Here is a 24,112-nt window from a genome sequence, read left to right as displayed (position 1 = left end):
GTGGGGAACCACGTCAAAGGCCTTGCTCAAGTTCCAGGTATTTCATATTAATGCAATGGCTCTAAAGCAAATTTTAATTTGAAAGGTATGTTCCAGGGTAGGAGGAGAAAGCACACTCAGCACCATGACAGATGCAGAGCAACTGCTGAAGACAAGGTATCAGGCTCAGGTGCAAAACTCCACTTTGCATATCTCCCTGCCTAAAACCTCAGCAAGGTCTTGGTTTTATTCCAGTGCAACATATTGAAGTCTCAGGATGATTTTCAGGACAGGAAAAAATCCAGCTCCACAGAAATTTTTTGAGCTTAAATATTCCTGATGTCTGAGTGGTTGCTTTAAAATCTAACTCAGAGTTTTACGGGGTATGAGAACAGTGTGCTAATTTTCTTTTACTGTCTGTGCATTAGAAGACATGACGAAGGAATATTTCAGCAATTATCTGCCACATTTGACAGCTAGATTCAGATCACTAGATTAAAATAAAGACAATTGAAGGATTTTTTTCAAGTGCTCTTTAAATATAGATCTACCATTGAATGCAATGTAAGTTGCATGTGAAAATCTGTAATTTGTCTACATTTAGAAGCACGGGTTTAACATCATCAGTGCTCCTCCCACTGCTTCACTGAGTGCATTGAACTGCAACTTGCCATATTTCCACTGGTTTTACTTTCAGTATCCTTGCTTTTAAGCAGCTCCCTCATTGTGATTTCAGTCAGACATCTTCTGCACCTCCTGTCCTGTTGGTGACTCCTCTTACACCTGCAGGGGCAGCTCTGAGAAACACAAACTGCTCGTTCACAGGATCTGATGTAAGTAATCCAGTAACATTGGAAATGTTCATGTAGCAAACTGCCTTTGCCACTTCCACAGTTATCAAAAACTAATTAAATGTGTGATGGTTAACATTTTTGGTTAATTTTTTATCCATGTGTTTTCTTCGAATTTCTATAGCTATGATAGTTCACATCAATATGAAAACAACATTCATGTCACCAGTGACTAACAAAACTGGGCAGAATTCCCAGGTAGGATTTTCCTCCATCAGAACAAGAAAGCTGGAGCTGACAGATGACAAGTGAAATTACAGCGATTCTTTTTTTTTTTTTTTTCTTTTTTCCTGAAAGCTGTAGCACTAAGCAGATAAAAAAAAAGTCTCCCTCCAGTTTTTGGGAAGTAAAGAAGGAAAGCAGCTAGTCTTTTCTAGACATTTACAGTCCCATTCTTCATGAACATTGGCACAGTTCCTCTTCATTGTGCATCAGGGATTTCCCAGTGGTTTTATTCTTAGACAAATGTGACAGCTCACCCTCTTGAAATGTCTGCTTCAACAAAGAGAACTTACATGACTGCTAAACTAGATACTCATCCTTAAAGATTCTGTGTGTTCATCAATTGCCCACACAGAAAATGCATCACAGGAAACTAGGAGTACCTCATTACCTATTTCTGTCTTCAGGCAACTCAAGCTCAACACCACTTCCACTAACGCACACTGCCCATCTCCTCCAGTCATCTCTTCAAGCTGACAAGTGGAAAAATAGAAATGATGAGACAGCAGTCAGTTCCCCAATCTAAAACAATTAATAGTGGCCTCAGGGCGTACCTTACTTTTAGCTTGAATCAGAAGCACACCTCTCATCTGAGTTTAATGATCATTCCCACTTACTGTGCTTTCATTCAGACTGTAAAGTGCTCATAGAGAGTGGTCTTTCAGATGCAGTGCAGACAGTGGGTGCACTTCAAGGGTACATCTAGTGTCCTGCAACTGCAAACAGGATCTGCTGCAGTGGAATCAGTTTCTCAGAACCAACTCTTTTGTTAAAGGAAGCGCTCCTATTAGGTGGCAGTACCTTTTAAGGTAGACATAAGCTCAGGTACTTCATTCCAGGAGAGAAGTAAAGCATAAAAACTAATTGGAAGGAAATCTTTTGTTTCCATCACTTGCTTTACTCCTGGCTAGCTGAGCTGGCCTCTGAAGATCCCTTCTGTAGACTTCAGTTATTCTCAGTTTATCGGCTGAGACCTGCATTTACCTCAGGGTTCAGGCTCCCCTTAAGTGGCATGGACTCTAGGAGCCTGAAATCATTTAATACCCAGGAAGAAACGAGCAACGTGGCAGTACTGCTGCAAAAGAGATAATTAGCAGGTAAGTCCTAGAATATTTGAGAAATAACTCTCCCTTTCAATACATTTCAAACTGTATAGATGTATGCAAAGTTTTCTACTCCACTAGGTGGTGTAATTTGTCTTTCTGTCATATGCAGCCTTAAAAATATTCCTCCGAGCCTTTCATTGAAGATGGGTCCACAAAATATCATTTGAAATGTGGAATGTTGTCTGTGGGAGTCAGAAGTTTTATCATGTCATTCCTTTTTGATATTTAATTGTTATTATTCCACCAAAAAAAAAAAAAATCTGCTGTCAGGAAAACATAACTTACTTCTAAAATATTTTTAGATTCATAGAGAAATACAGCATGAATCTGAAATAAAAAAATATCACCTTCTATTTCGTCTTAGATACAGGTGATTTTTAAGTTTATGTGATCTATCTTAGAATTTTTTCAGTGTAAAATTCTTAGCAGCTCTTAGTTCTTTGTATTTTATTTCCTATTTACAAGCTGATGCAGTCAAACTATTCCTGGATCCTTCTTGGCCAGTTCAGTTTGCACTTTGCACAAGTAGTTACATACAGTAGAAGCAGAGAATGCCAGCCTGTGTAACAGGATGCATCTTGATGGACATACCCCGGCTAAATGCAACTCTCTGAGGGATAAATCCCTCTGGCTGAAACAACTTCCTTGGCTGGTGCCACACCAACTATTGGCTCCAATTAAAGCTTCAGCTAAAGTTCAGATAAATTCAGATTGTATGTCTTTAAAAAAAAAAAAATCTCAAGCATAATTTGGTATTTAGACATTTGAAGACATTTATTTGCTCATGCTCACTAAATAGTAACACATACCAAAAAAAAAAAAAAAAATCTAGGAAGCAACAATCCAAACAGATCATTAACAGCATCCAAGAGCTCCATAGCTAATAATCTGCTACATAGTTCAAGTCTTTCCCTAAGATTCAGCAACAGACGAAGAATGTAGCTAGGTAATTTTTATTGCACGTTTCCAGGATGCCTTGTAGTTGGTTGGGGTTTTCTTGTTTTTTGTGAGTTTTTTTTGGTAGTATTAAGTTTAAACAGAAGTCAGGAAAAAATGAAAACAAAGCAGAAAACTTAGAACAGTGAAAGAGACAGTTGTCCAAAGCACAAAACTGAGTTGAACAAAACCCACCCGACAAACTGGAGCAACCTCAGCTGTCCTATTATTGCCTGCATGCTATCCACCCATAACTTTGCTTGCCCTTGGAGAAATGACACTGGTAATAGAAGCATTTTTTAATGAACGCAGCCATGAGAAACTCAACCAAGAAACATAGAGAGAATAATCACTTTTTACCACTGAATTTTTTCTGTACTTCCTCACACAGTCTGCAGAAAATTCCTGTTAACTTGTTGTTCTTGATTACATACTATAGAAAAACTGTCTTTTTAATATTATCATCTTGCACACGTAATCACAGTAAATTGATACATATGATAAGCTTCACATTAAGAATTAGAGTGCTCTTTGAAAAAATAAACCTGAGAAACCCAAAAAATATGACATGTGTTTACATGTACTGGACACAATATGTCTATGCTTTGCCTAATGATTATTATTTATCAATTTAAATTCACAGTGTACTGCAAAATCTTATAGCAGTTGACTGCTTGAGAGCAGTACTAATACACACAGCCCTATTATATGAAAGAGGCACTTGGTGCTGGACATTTACTCTAAAATTACACTAAGCATTTTCAGTTTGCAGTTTTGTGATCCATCAAGTGACATCGATGCTGACATTAGAACATGCCTCTAAACAGAGCTGGATTTAAAGGCTCTTTAAGAGAGAAAAAGAAACTTGGCACAGGGACAGGAAGATGCCTAATACTGGCAGCATATCAACAAGATAACTCCACTGCAGCCTCAGCAAACACAGGTTTTGAAAATTATGCTTTGAAAATATCTGCAGATGACTGAAATCTGTCCATATATAAATCTCATGCCTGAAATGGCATTGCCTATGTGTATAAACCCTAATAACAGGCTTGGATTTCCAAAGAACTAACTTCCATTCCCACATTTTCTAATGCCTCTTACAGGAGGCACAAGACACTTGAAAAAACAGCCAAATATCTGCCCACCGTTACACAGACAATAAACTTTCATTTGGATATGGAAGAAAAACATGATTACAAGAAGGAAGATCTAGGGAGATTTATTACTCCCCTGAAATTCGGAGAAGTCCCACAGGTTCCACACCAGTGCGTCAGAGCTTGAGTGAGAGGATGAGAGAGTTCATTAAATCAAAGGCTCTGGTTAACTTTAGCATAAATTGCATTGGAGATTTCATCTCCACGCTTCTTCCCGATTGATACAATCTGTGTATGAGGAATAATCCAGATATTGGATTGCACATATTTGGCAGATCTTGCACCCCTCTTCACAGACAATGGTTTTGTTATAACTCACAATGAAGTTATTGTAATACTGCTCAAACAACGTGCTATGTGGCACAGACAACTGCTTGGCCATTTCATATAAACTTTCTGGCTTCAAGTCTCCAATGCCGTAAGCTTTAGTCAAGATGTATTCTAATTTCCAGTTTGATTCATTTTTCTTGTTGGCATCTCTGAGGTCCATGTAAAACTGCCAAAGATCCTACAGTTAAAAAAAGAAAAAAGGAAAAAAAAAAAGGCACGGCTGTATTGCTTTCTTCCCTGCTTCATTAAGTCCCCAGAGTGATATATTGATTAGGAAGCTGTCACTCCTCATTATTTACAACTGAATAGAAGGTCACGTCCCACCCCAAGAGCTGGGCTTACACCCAAAACTGGAACATGCAGTGTGGTAATCGTGGGGGGATGGGGAGAAGAAAAAAGGAAGACAAAAGGAAACAGTGGCACTGTTAGAAATCTTTCCTGTCCAAACTGTAAAGAAAATGCCACTCTGGTTGTGTCTGGTTTGGGACTGAGGCAACGAGGTGAAACATAGAACCTTTTTTTTTTTCTTTTTTTTTTTTTTCTCTATGGGTTCTGCTTGAACAGCAAAATGAGATGGAAAAAAAAAATGGCCCAGGAAGAATTCAGGGAAAAAGAAATGATGAAGATACAGGAATGAAATCTGTGCAAGAAAGGAGCAGTCCATACTAGCATAGATCTCCAGAGGAAATCCCCAGTTTCAATCAAGCTCCAGGATGCATTGTTACTGAACTCAGCAAGGGCAAGATTTTACCCTGAATTACCCAGAGAACATCTAAGTTAGTTAGAGCCAAAACAGCTTTATAGGATTCAATTTCTCTCCAAAAAAAAATCAAATAAGACTATAGAAGTATCCTAATTTGTCTAAGTTTCCTTACAATTTCCTATTAAAAGTAGAAACATTATTTAGAAAGCTACATAAAAGGCATCACATGGCTAAAAGTGTGATTTTCTTCATCTGCAGTTCTACAACCCTTAGAAGCATTTCATGGATTGCCTCCCAAAGCTCAGCATTAACATACCAGCAAAGACTGGTATGTAAAGGAGCCCTGGATTTAGGCGAGCTTTTTTCAGTATTGCAGAGCTCTCCTGTTCCTTGCAATTTGAGGGTTCTGCTCAGAAATTTGTAATCATTTTTGCTTCCATATTGTAAGATATTCATAGAGAACAGGAAGTACTGAGTAGTCTTGCAGATAGAGACAGACTGATGAAATTGTCTGATTTCATTTTCTTTTCCCAGGAAGAAAAACAATGGTAAGCACCTAAGTTCCACCGATTACCATAATACTACAAAGGCTGACATCCTGCTGTAATTTGTAATGACAACGTACTTAAGTATTTCAAAAGCCTTAAACATGTTTTAAAACCCTTACTTACCAGCAAGCTATAATTAAGGAGATCATATTGATACAATCTGACACCTGGGTTATTGGACTCCATTTGCCATACATTCTTCACTGGGGTTACAGCAGGTGCCACAAACAAGGAATTTACTGGCTTCCCTGCAGGAAAAGGAAAGATGAGGAAACAGTTACCCTTCAGTCATTTATTTTTTAAATAATGTTTCTGGGGGAAACCACTACAGCAAGAACTATAGATACTGACTTAGGTACATCACAATTTTATTTATTTATTTTAAACCCTGGATTAGCTGCATCACTGTGAACTCCTTCTACACGTCCACTCGGTAACCAAAAAAAAAGAAAAAAAAAAAAAAGGGTAAATTACTAAATTACCACAGCCCACATTCCACTGCATATCAGTGAAATTTATCTATATTAGAGGCTTCCCACCAATTCAACTACCTAAGTGCTAAATGGTCTTCCCTACAACTAAGGTCTCTTTATTTTGCACATTTCTACTGAAGAAATATTCTGAACTTTGAATCTTCATGTTGTACTTTATATGTTGCTTTTTGTACTTTTTCTTCATGTAGTTATAATATTATTAGAAACATTAAGATATCATAAACTGATATCTTCACACATCTAGACCAGCCCAGAACCTAGGATATGAACACTTCAGAGCAACTGAAACATGAGGATGTTTAAAGGTTTCAATAAATAGAATATGCATCAAGGATATTTTGAGGTTCCCTGTGGAAACAAACAAACAAACAAACAAAAAACCCACAACCTTAACTACTCATTTCTGTGACACCACAGCAGTGAAATCACAAGGCCATAAGCTTTAAAAGCTAGGAAATCAGTAGATGCTTCTAGAAGAGATAGAAATGAACTCTGTATCTCAGCACATTGATATTGGCTACATCAATCAGTATGATACGAACTTTGAATTCTCTGAAATTTTCTAAAATTTTCTAAAAGAAAAATGACATCAATAAGAGAGCCTAAAACAGTACAAATAAACATGAGCTGCATTTAGCTACATTAAAGTTCACTGTTTGAATTCTGTCAAAAAATGCAGAATTATTAAAATAATTTGCTACTTGCATATGAAAATTTTTATAAGTTCTGTATTTCTTGAGTGAAATCTGCAGTACAGGTGTTGATTTTATGCACAAATAGGACAAGGTCCAAAAATATGTGGGTATACGTCTGCCTTGAAAAACCATTTAAACATATCACAGGCCATTTCTTTCACTTTGATTGGATTCCTTTTTACTTGGCATTAATTCATGATAACTGCATGCAAAAAGGTAAACTCGAATATGACATATCTTGGCAGCTGTCTAGATCTCTTTGAGTAAACCTATCACTGTATATGGACGGTTGGACTAATGATCTTAGAGGTCTTTTCCAACATTAATGATTCTATGATCCCAGTCATTATTTCAGGCACTACTTTCAGGAGTTCACATAAAGCAGAAAGATGAAGAGCAGCTTAACATTTGAGTATTTTACATAAACCAAAGCAGTGGACCACTCACTGTGGTATATATACAAATATCCATTTCACTAGCTAATTGTTAGAGAGATTCAGCTAAAGATGTAAGAGTACATACATATCCATGACTAAAACTAAGGGATTTCAAGGCAATAAACAATATTTTCAAACCTGGGTGCTTTTCATGAAGGGAAATTAGCTGATCTAAGAGATGCAACAAGCAGCGACTTTTTTTCCCCTGCCTCCTGCTTACCCTTATCTTAATTAACTTCAAAGCAGCAGGGAACTCAGCAGAGAGGCACAGTAATGATGCAGGAAACATAAGAACACAGAGCATGTCTAGTTGGCCTGAGAACATTCTCTTTGACACATTACACAATAGCAACTAGCTAGTACAATTTGCCCCTGTCACTGAGAAAGTAGAGAGCTAAGACTAGAAATTCTTGTCTAGGCATAAGCATTCATTAAAAAAAAAAAAAAAAAATAGGAAGCTTGCAGAGTCTTTTCTGATTTCAGAAAAAAAAAAAAAAAAAAAAAAAAAAGAAAAAAAAATTGGAAGTGTGCAAGACTTGAATTCTTGCAGAAAAACAGCAGAATTTCCCAATTTCCATTTCTAGCAGAGTCTGACTGATAACACTATGCAAGAAAATATTAATTTGCTTTTAATCAAAAAGAATAAGACGAAGGATTCAACAAACATCACTACCTTCTTCATCCAGGAGGACCATGATACTATCTCTATGTGTGTGTCCAAAAAATTGGCCAGCAATAACACTACTGTATTTGCGAAATATTTTTACCAGTCTCTCATTGTAATATTCTCTGATAGCTGTGGTATTTCTTGCAAACGGCAAGTATCCTATTGGTACATGTCCTATTACATACACCTAAGGAATTAGATGGAGAAAGCACAATTAGCATCTTCCTTCAAAACTCACATTTTTAACTGTAACTTAGCATTATTATAAAACCGTGTTAATCGTTGTTATCTCTGACATGGCATTCTGAAAGCTGGAAATGACAACAGTTTTGCTAGACAAAATACAAACTCTAAGTTTAAACTTGTAATGAGAAAAGTACTATTTTCTTCATGAATTCAGTGTATCTTTGAAAAGTTCTGATAAGTCTATGCATGACTATAGTGCAAAGAAAAACATTCTTTTTCATTTGACATAATTAATAAGTTATTACAGCAAGAGTTATGACTTGACATTTCAAGAGGATAATAAGAAAATGTTTTGTTAGAATTTTATAGAGACTGCATGCTCTGACATTCAGCAGAATATAAGAGCTAGTTAAAATCCCTGTCTTGGACTGAAAATGGATTCCTACTCTCTCTTTTGTATTACAACGTTTAAAAAAGTTACTATTTTCCTTGTCAGTAAAAAGAAAACAAGCTCTGTAAACAGGTTTCAAATTAAACACTTTTCTTGCTCAGCTAACAATCCAATCCCCACATCAGTCAATTAAAATGAGCCAACATTTTATAACCTCATTTTAAGAACTTATAAGGCAGTTAATTATTAACGCTCAGACTGCAGCAATAGCTACAGCTTGACTGAGTTTTGTGGTTAATAAAATCTTTTTTCTTTACATTCATAATTACATAAAAATGTAAAATATACTAATTTTTGTCTCAGACCAAAAGTGCACATTTTAAAATTAAAGGCTATGAATAAAATAATTCAGAAGCAAAAGTGAAAACATTTTCATTCCGGTTCCTACAGTATTGTACATAGGTAGGTAAGAAAAGGAATTTTACTGCATTTCAGAAAGGGTATTCAATTAATTTATCGATTATTGTAGTATGTACACAATATGAATATTCAAGGAAGAACTATTACTACATTCACATGCAACTTCAGCATTTGCAATCTCTTTGGTAACATGAATAATGTTTATATTTTCACTGTCTCTCTCTCTTTTTTTTTTTTTTTAATTATCAAAGTTTAAACAAACCACGCCAGTGGGTTCTGTTCATGGCCCCTACCTTTTCCTTCTTTTGTGAAGAGGCTTCTAGTATTCCTTCCAGCCAGGCCAACTGGTTGGCTGGGTCTGTGATATTCACAGTCACATGGTTTGGGCTGTAATACAAATTTGTGTTCAAACTGATTATCCTGAGTGGTTCAGAGCTCACATTTGATTCAAACAGTTGTGTGTAAAAGCCACCTGTGAAAATAAGATCAACATCATCTGAAAAAAAAAAAAAAGGTTTCAAGCCACTGAAAAAGAATCTAGCATTCTTCATTCTAGTAACATTGAACATGTCACAATTAGCCAAGCCATGTACCACCACAGGAACATCTTAAGAATCTGTTTTCATCAACATTTTAGTAAGAAAAGTTGATACTGAATATTTTATGATTTTTTTTTTCCTGTAACTGCTTTGTGTTTGAGCTTTCGTATGCCTTTATCCAGTTCATATTTCTTCCATAGACAGAGATGCAGTAGCTGCTAAAAGTACACATTCCCTAAAATACTGCAAGCACACAGGTTCCTCATTCCTCTTGGAAGAACTGTTTGAGTTTAGTAGCCTTGTACTTTGAAAGTCTGTTAACTTTAGACTGGAAAATAATTACGAGTAAACACCTTATTTTTCTATGAGTCCAAGTTCCTAAAATCCTCCATGGCATACAGAACATCAATGAGTGCAATTTCATAGTCCACCAGACTCCAGAGAAGCAATGACAATACAGCTGTAACACTATAAGATCTGCCTTGCTGAGTTTTACTTTACTATTAGAATACTTAATTCCATTCTTATCCAGAGGTCACAAAAACACAAATTAAAATTCCAAATCCATAATTTCTGGGTTGGAAATTGAGTTGAATCTTCTAGTCCTTTGCTAAATGAAAATCATAATAAGGATATAAATAGTTTCCCAGTTTAGGAAGCTGAATACAAACACAATGGAATTAACAATGTAAGAAAGATTATGTGCTGTTATGAATTTAGGAAATATACAGTTACATACTTACTCTGAAATACATGTAGTATCAAAACAGAGACAGTATTTAATCGATTTCTGTAAAGCGAAAGTTAACTCTTCTTGTGCATCTAGAAAGCTATTTTTATTATGAAACCCTGAAGGTAGCTTTACAAGTACTTGTGCAAAGCCAATAAAACTGCATGTGTTACAAAAAGCAGTAGTAATTATTGCACCAGAGGAGAACAAACGTATCCTGAAGATAAACAATGACATACAAAAAGATAAATAGCTTCTTCCAGAAGAAGCAACTGATAGAGCCTGTGTGACTTACCTGAGCAAAGGGGGCAAATCTGTAGGATTATTAGTTCTCTAAGCCTTAGCCTTACAATATATTACTGATGTTCTTTACCTTTTCTGAAGGTGCTGATGGCTTCATCAGTTAGCCAAGGCTTCCAGAAATCTGCGACAGCATTGTAAACTTCACTGGTAGTTACGGGAAGCTGATCCTGTGAGACAGTATAACCTTCCTAAGTGCTGTCATTCAGCCATATGTATAAAAACAACACCAACATCCCACCTGACTTTTCTGAAAACACAAATGTAACCAGTCATCACCAGGAAGAACTTAAGAAAGAAAAAAAGAACCTCTCTCCATCCAGTAATGCTGATCAAAAACAAACAAATGAACTTATTCAGAACTGACAGCATGGTTTACATTTCTTGAATGTTAATGCACTGGTAAACTAATGCCAGAAATATTTCAAGCCTTAGGAGCACACCATAGTGTGGAGTGGAAAACCATACATTCTGCAAAACTATAAACAGAAGATTTACAGTTCATTTGCCTTTTGAAAATACAGTCTCCTGGAGGACAACCTTGAACTCAAGTTTATTATATAGATGATGATTCTTTCATGCAACTTGGGGTTCACAGCAGCTCCCCAAAATTCCACTAAGGTGCTAAGAAATATTTTGATTAAATTTGCCAATATATCTTCGACTTCATATAGTTCTGAAGACAAAGCATTTAAAATATAAGGTTTTTAGCCTTTTCTCCCACCTGCTCTAACAAGGACTGCAACACTTTTCAGGCTAAGCCAAGTAATGCCCAATTACTCCAGCCTACACTACTGCCACGCTCACATCTGAGCCCAACAGGATGATTCCAGCTTATCCTTGTCTTTCCTAAGATAGCTGTTTGGATGCTAAGTGCTAGAAGAAAAAAAATCCAGGGTCAAAAAACAGGAACACTCTTACAGTATATGTTTTCTTAAGCTTAAAATTTGACCTAAGATCTTTGAAACTAAACATACTTTGTTAGAGGCTTAGGCAATAAGTCTCAGCTTAGAAGTGGTGCAATCAGGAGTCTGTTCAGACATTTGTTGCCTGCAGTGCACAGATATTAGTTACTAAGAAAGCTTTGCGCCACATCAGTTCAGCCAGAGTTAAGTCACTAACAGATACAGCAAAGTCTGATTTTAGATAACAGGACACATTATGGCCTGAAATTGGTTTGGTATCAGGCTCTAAAAGGCAATCCAGCCTTCTGTGAACACTCAGATCAAGCAGCAGTTAGGGCACTTGTAAGCAGGGACAAGAATGTGAAACAAAGTGAGCCTATGCAGAAAAATGAAGGTCACAATACACAGCTTGAAAGGTATTCCAGTGCCTGATTAACTTGATCAGTACTTTTAATAGGTTCTGCAAGAAAAATCATCCAAGATCATGAAATTGTTATGATAGGTCAGTACATAAAAGAAAGCAAAAAAGTTCTCTGGTGCACAATAAGCAAACAGCCTTCACAGACCCTGAAACAGCCTATGGCATGTGGTTTGCTCCACATGGCTTCCAGTCTTCAGCACATCTTGCCAAGCATATCCACAAGAAAAGCAGAAACATCTTTAAAAGCAAAAAAAAAAAACAAACAAAAAACAAAAAACAAAAAACAAAAAAAAATCCAACAACCTCATAGTGGGGAATTTCTAAGCCCACAGTCTTTCTCCAACAGCGATAGAACAGAATGCCAGTTCTGCACATTAGAAAAGTGTGACATTTCAAACAAAGCAACACAGAAATACTCGTGTGTTTTAGCACAGAGAAAATACAACAGTTTTCCCAATAAGCAGCCTGTTTCAAAATGCTATTTGGTGTTCAGTTGCCCCTGCTGACAGTACTTCTTCCACCTTCAAACTCAATTTCATAAACAAGCTCTCATCTGTCATAAAAGTCACTAGACTTGTCTGCCACGTGGATTTACTTCATTCTTTGTCTGAAAGGTTACTGTACACAGCTTTTTCCCTCTATACCAAAGGAGAATGCTGAAGGACAACTCCTCTCTGCAAACACAGTAATAAACAAATAAATAAGCAGACAAATAAATACAACCAATTCAATTGAATCTAAACCTCATTTAAGGTGGTAAAATGTTCTACCAATAGTCTCTGGTGAACCAACCTGATCTCCTGTTACTGCAAATGACAAGGTCAAGCTATACTACAAGCATCAGAACACAAAAGACTGAAGTCCTGTCTTCATCCAGGCACCCACATCTCCAAGCTACACTACATGATTAGCTCTGATTTTCCTTCTCATACAACCCATTCCCTTCTCCAAGCATTTCTATTACTCCCAGTTTTGGGAACCACTAACTCCAGACAATGATACTAGTATACCAAAATCATTTACTGTAGCAAGTATTCCATTACAGGCCTAATGAATAGCACAGAAGGCTGGAATAAATGTCTTTATAAATTATTTTAGTTGACCTGCTAAACGTCCCTTCCAATCCTCTCAGATCCAATGACTGAATTTGTTTCTCAGTCCTGAGCACTGCCAGATCAACTTGCACTAGGACAAATGAAGCAACTGTTTATTTTTGAGCTGTGCCAAGAACAATATCCATACAACGCTGAAAGCAAAGAAGCACTGTTCTCAGCTGCAGTGGCCCACATATCCAGTAAATTGTCAATGGGAATATTTCTAACAGTTGAATGAGGAAAGAAAAAAAATGGTATTTTAATAACAGTGTCAAAACTATTTACAAAATACATTTGTACACTTCAAAAATTCTTCCAACAGTCTCTGATTAAAAAAATAAGTCAGTGATGTACATAGATAGATTTCTAGTAGGCATTCCAGTATGCCTTGAATCCTACCACATGCTGCCATATGCACTGAGGGTGTATCTCTGTCAGATGGTTGTGATACACACTTGCCTGACTTACACAGCACGGAAAAATGAGAGTGTAAATGAAACATATTGGTAAGACCTGGTTGTTCTAAGCCATGAAGAATGATTAGAACCAAATTTGCATCACCTCAGGCAACATACAGATTTTACCTGACACAATCATTTGTTTGGGTAATTTAACACATAGACGTGACTCTGTATTCTTGATTGGAATTCTTGATAATTTTAAATGCTAATTGGAGATCTGCAGGATCTATTTCCAGAATAATAGTTACACGTATCCCACTACTGTAATGTTTGGTTTTTTTTTAAACTTGGCCTCTGAAGAACAAGTTCAGTATGGTACATAAACAAGTTTCTCATTTGCTCTACCTGTGGCCAGTAATCATGATTTCCCAAGGCTGGAAAAACCTGAAGATCTGGAAAGAAACTGTGAATTGTAGAACTCATATTGCCAATGATATTAATGACCAACTTTGTGGAGAGTTCTTCCACTGGAACATGAGGAGGGCTATCTCTGAAAAAAGAGAAAATTTTATGAACAAAGAACTTAAGATTAGAAGTTGTAAGCTGTAATACTGTTGATTCTAGTTACCTCTCACAGAATCCAACAAAGGGCATCTTCTAAAAAAAAGAACCCACTTCACATTTAACGCCTTTAAGACTTAGAAAATCCAGTGCCTTCCATGACAATTCATTCCAGTCACTTATTTCTCTTATCTTTCTTTACACTTCAGTTTTTTGTCATTTCCCACCCTCCCTTCACCACTTCTATTAATTTGCACTAACAGTCATGTTGTAAATGTCCCAATGAACAGTATCTTCAAATGATTACAGAGATTAAGATCTGTTCCTGAGGCCTTATAATGCTCAATCAATCATTCACTTACTAGCTAATCAGACAAGAAAACAGACTCTAGGAAGTAGTATTTTTTAGATAATAAAATGAGATGTGTTGGTGCAAATACAAATTTGTGAAGTATTGCTCCGTAGAGTGACTTGAACACTTACCCTGTCCAAATCATGAATGAAGCCTGCTGTTTTGAATCCTTCATGAATGTAAATGCTGACAAAATAAGTTCATAAGGAGAATCACATAAAAAGTCTCCAAAAGGGCCTGGGTTAGAGGCATTGGCTCCTTTGGAAGAAGAACAAACTTTGGTGTGATCAGGAGTGATGTGGTAAGTTGGATCTAAGTGCAGATCAGATATATGCCAGAACTGCCCTGTTTTCAGAAAACAAAAGTTAAAGAAAATGCATTATTTCCAACAGGTTTTCAAGAATACCATTCCTTATATAGCCTGGAGGGAAAAAAAAAAAGAAAAAAAAAAAAACAAACTTCTTAGCTGAATCTAAATATCACCAGAAATTGCTGACATTGATTTCTGAAAAATGCAAGTCTTCTTCTTTAAAAAAAAAGTAGTAATTTTGTGGCTTTATGATTACAACTTGCAGACGTGAACGGGATACACATGGATAACTCAAAGTTTGCTCCAGTTTTTCTACTGCCATTTCTCTTTGAAGTTTTGGAGAATTATTTTAAAACAAATTGCTAATTTTCCTGTCTGGTTAATGTGTTTGAGAGGTGCATTCCTGGTGTGAGTCCTTTATACAATCTGCTTAGAAAAAAATGGTAACAGAAGCACGGGTTTAAGCAATTCAGCAGAAAAAAAAAAATAAAAATTAGAGGTTGGTATGGGCTGGTACATGAAGCTCTTCACTTATAACAATCTGGAAGCTCAATAGTTGAGGAAGTGGTAGAGAGCAGAAGAGGTGATAGAGGGAGTTATGAATTACACCAACTAAAAAGTGAGGTAGTTGTAATCTTAATTATTTTCCTAGATCTTGCCTGGCTTGAAGTTACTATAAAGTATAACAATCTAAAAAAGAATAGCAGGATACAGCATGAGTGCAAGGATTTCTAAGCACTCCCCAGCTGCCAACAGACTGACTGGGCTCCTTATCAGAAAGCCTTACCTACTCAGTACTGTCCAGGCTGACACACTCTCAGCCACTGCTGAGAATGGTGCTTAGTGGTGCTTAGCACCACATGTGAAGGAAAAAAAAAAAAAAAAAAAAAGAAAAAAGAAGCACAAAGATGTATGGCAACATGTTGAACATGATGAACTATGCTTGTCTGAAACTGCCAGCTTTTACATTCAGTAAAATATATGAATATTTTCTTTCTGTCAGTTTCAAAGCATTTGGAAAAGGAACGCGTATCTGGGTTACCTGCTGTGAAACTGGGACTGCCACCAATTGATTTTCCCAGGGCCACATTCTCAGTCAGTGACAGAGCAGGCAGCACACGAGCTGACCCTGTGGAGTTTTGTTTCAGGAAGCAAAGCTCAGCAGTAACCTCTGAGATCCACAACACCACGAGAGACACAGAAGCACGTGAACGTGGCTCTGCATTGGTTTGTGGTGTCTGTGGGCCACGGGAACTGAAAGTCCCATGGAGCCAGTGCCAAAGCACTCACCTGTGTCTGTCACCGTGCTGGAGTCAGGCCGATCAAAGCGTGTTTGCCGGGTGACAGCACAGACGCACAGCCAGTGTTTGCAGCGCACACACCGCCGGCAGGGCAGGGCTCACCTCACCTACCCGCCGCTGCCTGGAGTGCCAGGTACCCTGGGAGCTACGTAAAGACCCCATTTAACCCTTCCGTAACCTGAACGGCACCGTAATTACATACTTAAAACTGACTCGATATTGCAGCTAGTTGGATATAGAAGCGCAGCTGGCTGTATTTGGTAAATCCACGAAGGGAGGCACAAAACGACTCCCGACTTCGGACAGGGCAGGAGGTGCGGGCCGGCCCGGCTCCTACAGGCGGCAGCCGAGCTCCCTGACGGGCACCGTCAGCAGGGACAGGGCCACCCCTCACCCGTAACCCTCCCGCCGCCCGCTTCGGCCGCTGCCCTCCAGGCGCACTCACCCACGGCGGAGCGGGGCCCCGGGCCGGCCGGCGCCGCCGCGGCAGCTCGCAGCGCAGAGCAGAGCAGCACCAGGCCGAGGGCCAGGCGGGCGGCGCGTCCCCCCGGCGGCTCCATGTCGGCGGTACCGGGAGCGCCCTAGAGGAGGAAAGGGGTGAGCCCGGGACAGCTCGAGCAAGCCTTAACCTTTCGCAACCTGGCCGGGGCCGCCGGAAGCCGCCGCCGCCGCCGCGCTCCGCCCCGGTGCGAGCGGCGCCTGAACCTGGGCTGCCTGCTCGGTGCCGGGGAATCGCTGTGACGTCCAGGGCTGCCTCCTTTATTCCCAAAAGGGGCATCCGGCCGCGTTGCCAGCAAGCACTGCTCCTGGAGCACGGCCTGGACTCACCCTGATGGCTCTGGTCAAGCGAAACACCTTGATGGCCGAGGTGCTGCGTGCCCACAGTGCCTGCAGCCCTAGGAAAGGCCTCGTCCCTGTGTGCAGGCAGTGCTCGGGAGTCATACAGGAGTTTAAAATATGTCCGCAGAATCTTTATGGAAGGAAGGTTTCTTTTAGTATACATGTTAAATTGCTTCTGATTGCTTAACATACATCTAAGAAAGTCGAGGAATACAGCTTCAGTATTAAAAGTGTACTATTTTAATTAAGGAAAAGTGCTGAGGCGTACTGTAAGCTGTCCCTGCTGCTGCTGAGTCCCTGTTGCTTCATGGTTAAAGATCTGCTAAGGAACAGCCTCCTGTGAATGGCTCAGTGTCAGTTTGGTTAGCAAATCAGAATAGCTGTCAAGAATCCCCAGCTGCCCCTCAGGGTCCCCCACTGCGAGTGCTTTCTGCTTGGCTCTGCTTTCCGGTGTTGGCAAAGGCAGGGCTGGCAGGGCTGCAGGCCCCTCATTCGGCATTTCCGTGGTCTTTCCTCTCCCACAGTGCTGCAGGCACTTCCCCACCACCACTTCTCTTACCCATATTTACTTTGGCGTTAACACTGTTCCTCTTAGAACAGCAAAATACTTTGTCAGTAATGATGGTTTCACATGTTACATATAGAACACAGAAAAAAAGCCATCTTTTTTTTTTTTTTTAAGTGGCAGCAATGTAAAATATCCACCATTAAATGTTTAAACCAAGCTTTAACAACGTATAAAGCAAGTTTTAACAATCTCTCCCTTTGTTCCTTTTCTAAATGTGACAAAACTGTGGGTTTTTACTTCATGGTCTCATCACTCATCAGGAACATGAATCCTACTGGGGGGAACCCTAGACTGCACTGCCTGTGACAAAGGCTCCTCCTGCTTTCCTCCAAGGGCTGCAGGAATGCAGTCACACAGTGAATGCGTGTGGATTGGGAGGCAGCTGCACAGGCAGATGGATGGGAACAGCATTAGGCACAGAGACTGAAATGTAACTGGGCAAAAAACACTCAAGGGCAGAAGGCACTGCTCAAGTACACGTACTATAGAAAACCTGAAGCAGCCCAAAACACAGAGAATGAAGCTCCCTATGTCAGTGAAACAAGTTTTCATTTCTCTGATGAAAGAAGACATCTCCTAGATTTTAAAAGCTAGCAATATGCACCATTTAAAATGTATTTATGATTGTTTACAGTTGAAGACTCAGTCTTCTACATTTATACTGCTCTCCATAAGAGATAAACACCCTGATGTTCTTCCTTTTCTGAAAAAGCAAAAGTGAAGGGAAGAATGCTGTTCATGGATGTAGGAGGCCACTTCTCATGACACTGGGGGCAGATCAAAAGAAGAACAGTTGCAGGATGAGGCTTGGAAGACTGGGCCCCCTCCTGCACAGCCCCAAGTAGCTGAGTGCTGTGCTCCCTCAGCCTGGGTGAGAGGGTATAGTACCAGTATATCAAAATGGGTCATGGGTCAGCACACTAGAAAACATGAGATCTTCCAACTATGCTCCTCTGTAATGCCAACAACCCATTCCAGTGTTCCTAATAAGCTGAAAAGTAGGGCACTCTTCCACCATACTAATCTGTTATGGAATATTATACAGGATAAAGTTTTAATTTCTCTTTTTGTTCAGAGTGCACGTTATTATTACACCCATTACATATTAGCTGTAAAACTACAGCACAGGAAGAAGCCCAAAAGGTTTGTTTGATATTATTTCCCCTGTCTCTTCTCAGCCCTGTGGAGACTGATGAAAGGCAAGCTTTGTGCTTGTGGTTCCCCCAGACCCACCCTGTCACGTTGGTTCTTTCCTCTCACCCTATGAAACACTTGATTCTCTGCACTCTGATGTACTCCAGTCTTTTGTATATATGCTGTGTTTTGTTTTGCTGAAACAAAACAAACTTCTCTTAACTATTAAAACCAAAACGATATCAAAGGTTATCTACGTGCTGACCTCAGCCTGTCCCAGATCACAAGATCCAAGAGACTAGCTGAAACTGGGTTGAGCCTTTCACCTATTTGCCTACTAGGGCTTTAGATTTCTTCAGCAAAAAGCCACTTCAGTGGTAGGAAGGCACTTTTTCCATTTTCCACATAGTATAGATCACTGGGGCAGCATGGACTATGTTTTTCTGCTGTTCAACTGAGAAAAAAGGAACTTGTACAGCAGCTCCCTCTAAAACACTGGACTATTGGCCCAAGAAACACAAAAAGGAGCACAAGTTTAAAAAATCTTTTAATTTGTTGGATCTCCATTCTAAAACAACTCAAATATATTTCATTTACTGTAAAAACAAACCAAAACGTTTCAGAGTTTTTATGCAAATTTTATCTTGTTGCAATATACAGCAAAAGCTTGCCAATTTGATGGCAAAAAGTTTCTTTAAAAAAAAAAATACACCCCCCCCCCAAAAAAAAAAATCTTTATTAACCTTTCAATGTCAGAAATGTACATTTAAGCTACTTTCAATTTTGGACAGTACATTAATCCATCCACTAGATGTAACATCTGGTAAGGTGAACTCTATGCTTTCTCATAGTGGCGAACAGCCACCACATCACCAAAGGTAAGGGTCTGCAAGGAAAAGAGAAGTATTAGATGCTCAACCATTTTCTGTAACGGCTAACACATTAAGAAGTCTGTACAAGAACAAGATTTCTCTATAAGCTACATAGCATAATAAACAAGTTGCCAAGATTACTGATATTTTAAGTAAGTAACAAGAGAAAGCTCAAAGTTGTAGGTGCCATAATAAATCCAACTTTCTCCTTGCTTTCAAATCTAAGAAGCTCGTAATGCACTTTTGCAATACAACCAAGGTAAGGACAGAAATGACTTTCTAATTTTGTGAATACAATTTCTCAAATACAGCTTTGGTTTGAAAAAGATTTAATACTTATTTTGCCAATGCTGATCTACTTGCAAAACATAGAATTTTAAAGCTAACTTCTCTATTTTCATGTTCTATGTTATTCTACATAAGCATACACTTAAGAAGAATCTCATACTAAGATAAATGCACCCTATACACTCATGTGGCTAAAACTACCAAGTATTCTGGTTTCTACAGTAGTGTACAACACTGACTGCAGAATGTAAGCTTGAGTATTTCACTAAGTGGAATACTGCCTCCAACTGCATTCAAATTCTGAAGGAAATGCTTTCCTGCATATGCATGTAGATGTTCCCAAAAAACAAAGCACATAGTTTTCCTTGAATCACTGTCACATTGTGTTGCACTGACCATAAGAAGTTTTTGTTGTTTGGAATTCTCCATCCACAAGAGTGTTCTCTGAAGTATTCAGAAAACAAAGCAAACTGTTTTCATCCAACAGCCAATTTATACACATTACTGTGGTTGAAGTTTTTTTTGTTCTTTTTGTGTGTGTGTGTGTTTTTTTTTTTCCCCCTGCAAGATACATCTGTATACCAAACATAGCCATGAAAATCAGCCTGGACATTAGAGTAACTTACGCCACTTATTCACCCCATACTCCTACTCCTGAAAATTAGGCAAGAGAACAAACTTAAAACAAAAATTCCTTTTTTTTATTTTTGTACAAATGCTATTTTAAACATTTTTAAACAAGAAAGGGAGAATAAGTCCTTTTGTATGAAATAGGAAAAGCTATTACCTCCTGTAGTACTGAAGTTTTATTCTCCTGGAGAAATACTTGTTCTGTGTAATTCTCTATTATTTACATGCGCATATACGGAATAAGCTATTAAAGAAATCTGAACAAAGCATTGTCTACATATTAAATTATTGATTATTATATTTCGCAACTCAAAAGAAATTATGTTACGTGTAAATGCATGTATTAAAATTGTGATTTGCAATATATATTCATTTGGGCATTTCCATGAACTCTAGAAAGGATGCACTTCGAGAACCCACAGACTGGCCTGCCTGGAGCCAAAGAGCCATCAGCAATTTTCCAGCAAGATGCCAAACAAAAAGTAATGATCTGAGAAGTGTCCACTAGCTTCACCTTGGTTCTGTGTTACAGATACCTGTGAAATTCACAAGCTTGAGACAAATGTGAAGAAGGAGCGTTAGTGGTGTACATGAATGCTCAGTGACTTTTGTACTCACCATTACCATTCTGCCATCCTTTATTTCTCTTACAAAGTTTGTCTCTTTGCCATCCCATTTCTGTACATGCACTAGCTTGTCTCCATCCAGGGTCACAACTGACTGTGAGATATTAAAGAATACAAACACTCATTTACCTGGGATATTTGAAATTCTACTCATAGGATAAGCATATACTTCTCAATGGAATTCTCTTCAACAGATATGTGGACCTACAACAATAAAGTGGTCCCAGGCAGGCAGAGCAAAGTACATGAATCATCCTTATTTTAAGGATGGGATCTATACAATTCATGTTTGTATCAAAAAATGGAAAAAAAAAATTGTTCCTTTAGAGTTCTAGTCTCTCAGGAACCATCATTTTGGATGTGCTTTGGGATAACATTTATGTTGAGCCCCTAAAGACAGAGGGAGAAGCGTTCCTCCATTTTGGAAAGGGTCACACTAAATGGTCTTTGTGTCAAAAGTAAAGAAAAATGGAAAAAAAAAAAAACTCCTCAGCACTGGACAGGAGAAATGGGGCTGAAAACACAATACACTGATTCAAAAAAAGACCCAGCACACGTCACCAAATACAATGCAATCCTGTCTTTTCCCCCCATCCTTCGCAGTGCTACAACTGCGGCAGCAGTTACATTTTCCCTTCCACCCCACCGTGCAAGGATACCACTGGGAAGGGGGAGAAAAGAAGAGATTCTCTGAACGAGAGGTCACTTACTTTGCAGTTTCTGTCGTCGGGGGTAGTTTCATCAAATTCCTCGCCCAGTTTAAAGCTGATTTCTGTGTTTTTGAAAGTGCTCTGAGTCCTGATCACGACTTTGTCCCCCTCGCTGCTGATGATCACCGTGGGCTTAGTCACGTTCCCCACCTGCCGCATCGCAAACCCCACTCCTACACCGCCAGGGAAAAGCAGAAATCATCACCTGCTTTTTTTTTTTTTTTAATACACCCTTTCGTTCACACACACAGGCGCAGACAATTCTGCCCCCGCTCTACAGCTTTGGGACGCCGCAGTGCGATGCTGCTTCCCGTCTCGCTTCCATCCCCGCACACCCGTCCCTCCACGTGGGTGAGGCGCTGGATCACCCCTCGCGGAGCCCGAGCAACGCCGCGGGGCCGGGGCCGCCCGGGTGATGCCCCGGCACAACGCTTATCTCTATTTGTCTGCCGCGTAGCTGCAGCAGCTCAGCTCTTATCCCACGCTCTCCCGTGACCCGGGGCTGCTTGCAGCAGGCTGAGGGCAGCCATCCCGACACTGAGCTTCCCGCATAGCTACCCGGGCAACCCCGGCAAGGAGCGGGGGGGGGGGGGCTCCCGTTGTCCCCGATAGCTCTTCTGTGGGACTCCGATTTAGTTTGTATTTCACTGTGATGCATATTCTCGGCTCCGGATCTCCCGGTAGCACCTACCCAGCGCCTTCATGTACTCGTCAAAATTGTGGCTGTCCGCCAGCTTCCACGTCGCGCAGAACGCCTCAACCATGACAGCGGTTGCCGGAGTGCCGGGAAACACCACAGGCGCCTCACCGTTCCGCATTTAAAGCCCGCGCCCTGCGGGGGGCCGGCGGGAGGGGAGCGGCGGGAGAGCCGCCCACAGGGCCGGACGGGGCCGGGGCCGGAGTCTGCCCTCCCCGCTTGCAGGGCTCTCCCCGCCCCGCGGCAAATCGGGCTGCCCGGGGATTGGTGGGGCCGACGGTGATGGGGCGCCCGCAGGGCGGCATCATTATCCCAGCGGCGGGAATTTTTTTTATTTATTTTTTTTCCATCTGGATGGAGAGTTTTCTTTCTTCTACTTTGAAATCTGCTAGAAGCACTGGGGCCTGTCCCTTTTGTGTCTTGCAGGAGGTTGCCCAGCTCAGTAGAACAAGGTTTTTGGGCGATTTTCCTGAGCGGATTCCACAGCCTTGATTCCAGCTCTCAGTTCTCACAACAAAGCTCAGGGGCTAAGTGAAGGCAGTTTTCTGTGATTTGGGAATAAAACCTCAACAGCTGCCTACCTAGGCCAGCCATAATAACTATTAGTCTTCTCAACATTATTTTTAGGCCACCATTAGCTTTTCTTTCAGGCTTTTGTGCCGTGGCACCTTTTTTTAGTCTAGAGCATTGATGCTTGATTTATCACTTTTTACTTGTCCCCAGAAGAATTAACTCCTCTCTGAACCCCAGGGATACAATCCTAATTCCTCACATCACAAAACACAAGTTTTGTTAGTCTTGATAGCCTGACTAAGGGTAGGGACTACTTCTCTTTAATTTTCCATCTCCTTTATTTGAAGTACAGGCAGAGACATAAAGTGTCGGTGGTTACACATGCCCTCCCGCAGCTCCTTGGTTTATGTTCAACTTTCTTTGTTTCTGAGGTTTCTGAACCTTTATTTCTGGGAGTCTTCAACTCTTCTGAGCTGTATTTCCAAGACTTTTCAACTTGTGATCAAAAACAGGGAGAGGAAGAGCATCATGGACATATATGCTCAAATAGATACTATTGGCAGAAGCCCTGGAGTCTACACTGATCCTTCTGGTGCTGCTGCTTCTGATCCTTTACGAATGCAGAGAGCCCTGGGATGTCTCCTTGCTCTTTCTACTCTCTGGGTCTTGTTGTACAGAAACAGCCTCATGGATTTTGCAGGATAGAAAACTCGTAAAAGTGAAGCAATGCCACTGCTGGTAGCTGGACTGTTCAAAGATTCTTCTGTCTTGTATATTCATTTTTGCAGCACTGCAGCCTGACCCCCGGGAGGCACCACTTCAGGATCCAACCTAATTTAAGCAATCATACCTACACTGATGGCTCAGTTATACCAGGATTTCTCAACATTCTTGGCTAAGACAAGTATTTAGTCTTCAGTAAAAATAACACTTTCACACTTTGCACCATGCTTTAGATGTTAAACAGGGTCTGATAAAATGTCCACATTCCCTCTGCTTCTTAGTCAGGTTGCCAAAGTCATGACACTAGTCTATATGATGGTGAGATCCCACCTGTCTATGGTGGTGATGATCTGGGAGCAGAATAAACCAGAAAGAGGAAATGTTGCATTACCAACATCTTCTGGGGTGACCACAGTCAGAAACACTTTCCATTGCCTTGTCTTGTAGGTCTTTATGCCAGAGATGTGTTCATGTC

The 24,112-nt window shown here is 39.8% G+C and overlaps 2 protein-coding genes and 1 long non-coding RNA gene across 5 annotated transcripts in view; 1 reads left to right on the top strand and 2 right to left on the bottom strand.

The window, feature by feature from the left end:
* LOC128078164 (uncharacterized) overlaps positions 1-24,112 on the top strand; it is a 231,379-nt gene that overhangs the window by 54,753 nt on the left and 152,514 nt on the right. The window lies entirely within an intron of this gene.
* Positions 2,907-16,705, bottom strand: SMPDL3A (sphingomyelin phosphodiesterase acid like 3A). Of its 2 annotated transcripts, none has more exons than XM_052677729.1 (8): positions 16,482-16,705; positions 14,557-14,770; positions 13,918-14,062; positions 10,765-10,861; positions 9,416-9,618; positions 8,132-8,312; positions 5,956-6,080; positions 2,907-4,759 (listed from the first exon to the last, which is right to left on the bottom strand). In XM_052677729.1, exons 1-8 carry the CDS (start codon positions 16,594-16,596, stop codon positions 4,448-4,450), a joined length of 1,392 nt encoding a protein of 463 aa, XP_052533689.1. In that variant the 5' UTR covers positions 16,597-16,705; the 3' UTR covers positions 2,907-4,447. The 2 variants fall into 2 exon arrangements, with proteins under 2 accessions (XP_052533689.1, XP_052533696.1); XM_052677736.1 differs by having other exon boundaries at positions 9,416-9,594.
* Positions 19,108-22,533, bottom strand: FABP7 (fatty acid binding protein 7). Of its 2 annotated transcripts, none has more exons than XM_052677998.1 (4): positions 22,396-22,533; positions 21,705-21,877; positions 20,987-21,088; positions 19,108-19,464 (listed from the first exon to the last, which is right to left on the bottom strand). In XM_052677998.1, the coding sequence occupies exons 1-4, from the start codon at positions 22,520-22,522 to the stop codon at positions 19,414-19,416; spliced, it is 453 nt and encodes a 150-aa protein (XP_052533958.1). In that variant the 5' UTR covers positions 22,523-22,533; the 3' UTR covers positions 19,108-19,413. The 2 variants fall into 2 exon arrangements, with proteins under 2 accessions (XP_052533958.1, XP_052533968.1); XM_052678008.1 differs by lacking the exon at positions 19,108-19,464 and adding an exon at positions 20,279-20,904.

Source organism: Tympanuchus pallidicinctus, unplaced genomic scaffold (assembly GCF_026119805.1).
Source record: "Tympanuchus pallidicinctus isolate F22 unplaced genomic scaffold, pur_lepc_1.0 scaffold1, whole genome shotgun sequence".
NCBI classification, from domain to species: Eukaryota; Metazoa; Chordata; class Aves; order Galliformes; family Phasianidae; genus Tympanuchus; species Tympanuchus pallidicinctus.
Note: the sequence above shows the minus strand (reverse complement) of the source record. Positions and strands in the feature narration are given on the sequence as shown.

Excerpts from the sequence above, each read along its gene's own strand:
- SMPDL3A (XM_052677729.1), bottom strand. The coding sequence starts at position 16,596 with ATGGAGCCGCCGGGGGGACGCGCCGCCCGCCTGGCCCTCGGCCTGGTG. Across the intron at positions 14,771-16,481 it reads GGGGCCCCGCTCCGCCGTGG|GGCAGTTCTGGCATATATCT; the intron begins GTGAGTGCGCCT and ends TTCTGAAAACAG. Across the intron at positions 6,081-8,131 it reads GGTCCTCCTGGATGAAGAAG|GGAAGCCAGTAAATTCCTTG; the intron begins GTAGTGATGTTT and ends CTTTTCCTGCAG.
- FABP7 (XM_052678008.1), bottom strand. The coding sequence starts at position 22,522 with ATGCGGAACGGTGAGGCGCCTGTGGTGTTTCCCGGCACTCCGGCAACC. Across the intron at positions 21,878-22,395 it reads CGAGTACATGAAGGCGCTGG|GAGTGGGGTTTGCGATGCGG; the intron begins GTAGGTGCTACC and ends CTGGCGGTGTAG. Across the intron at positions 20,905-20,986 it reads AGGATGGCAGAATGGTAATG|GTATCTGTAACACAGAACCA; the intron begins GTGAGTACAAAA and ends TGAATTTCACAG.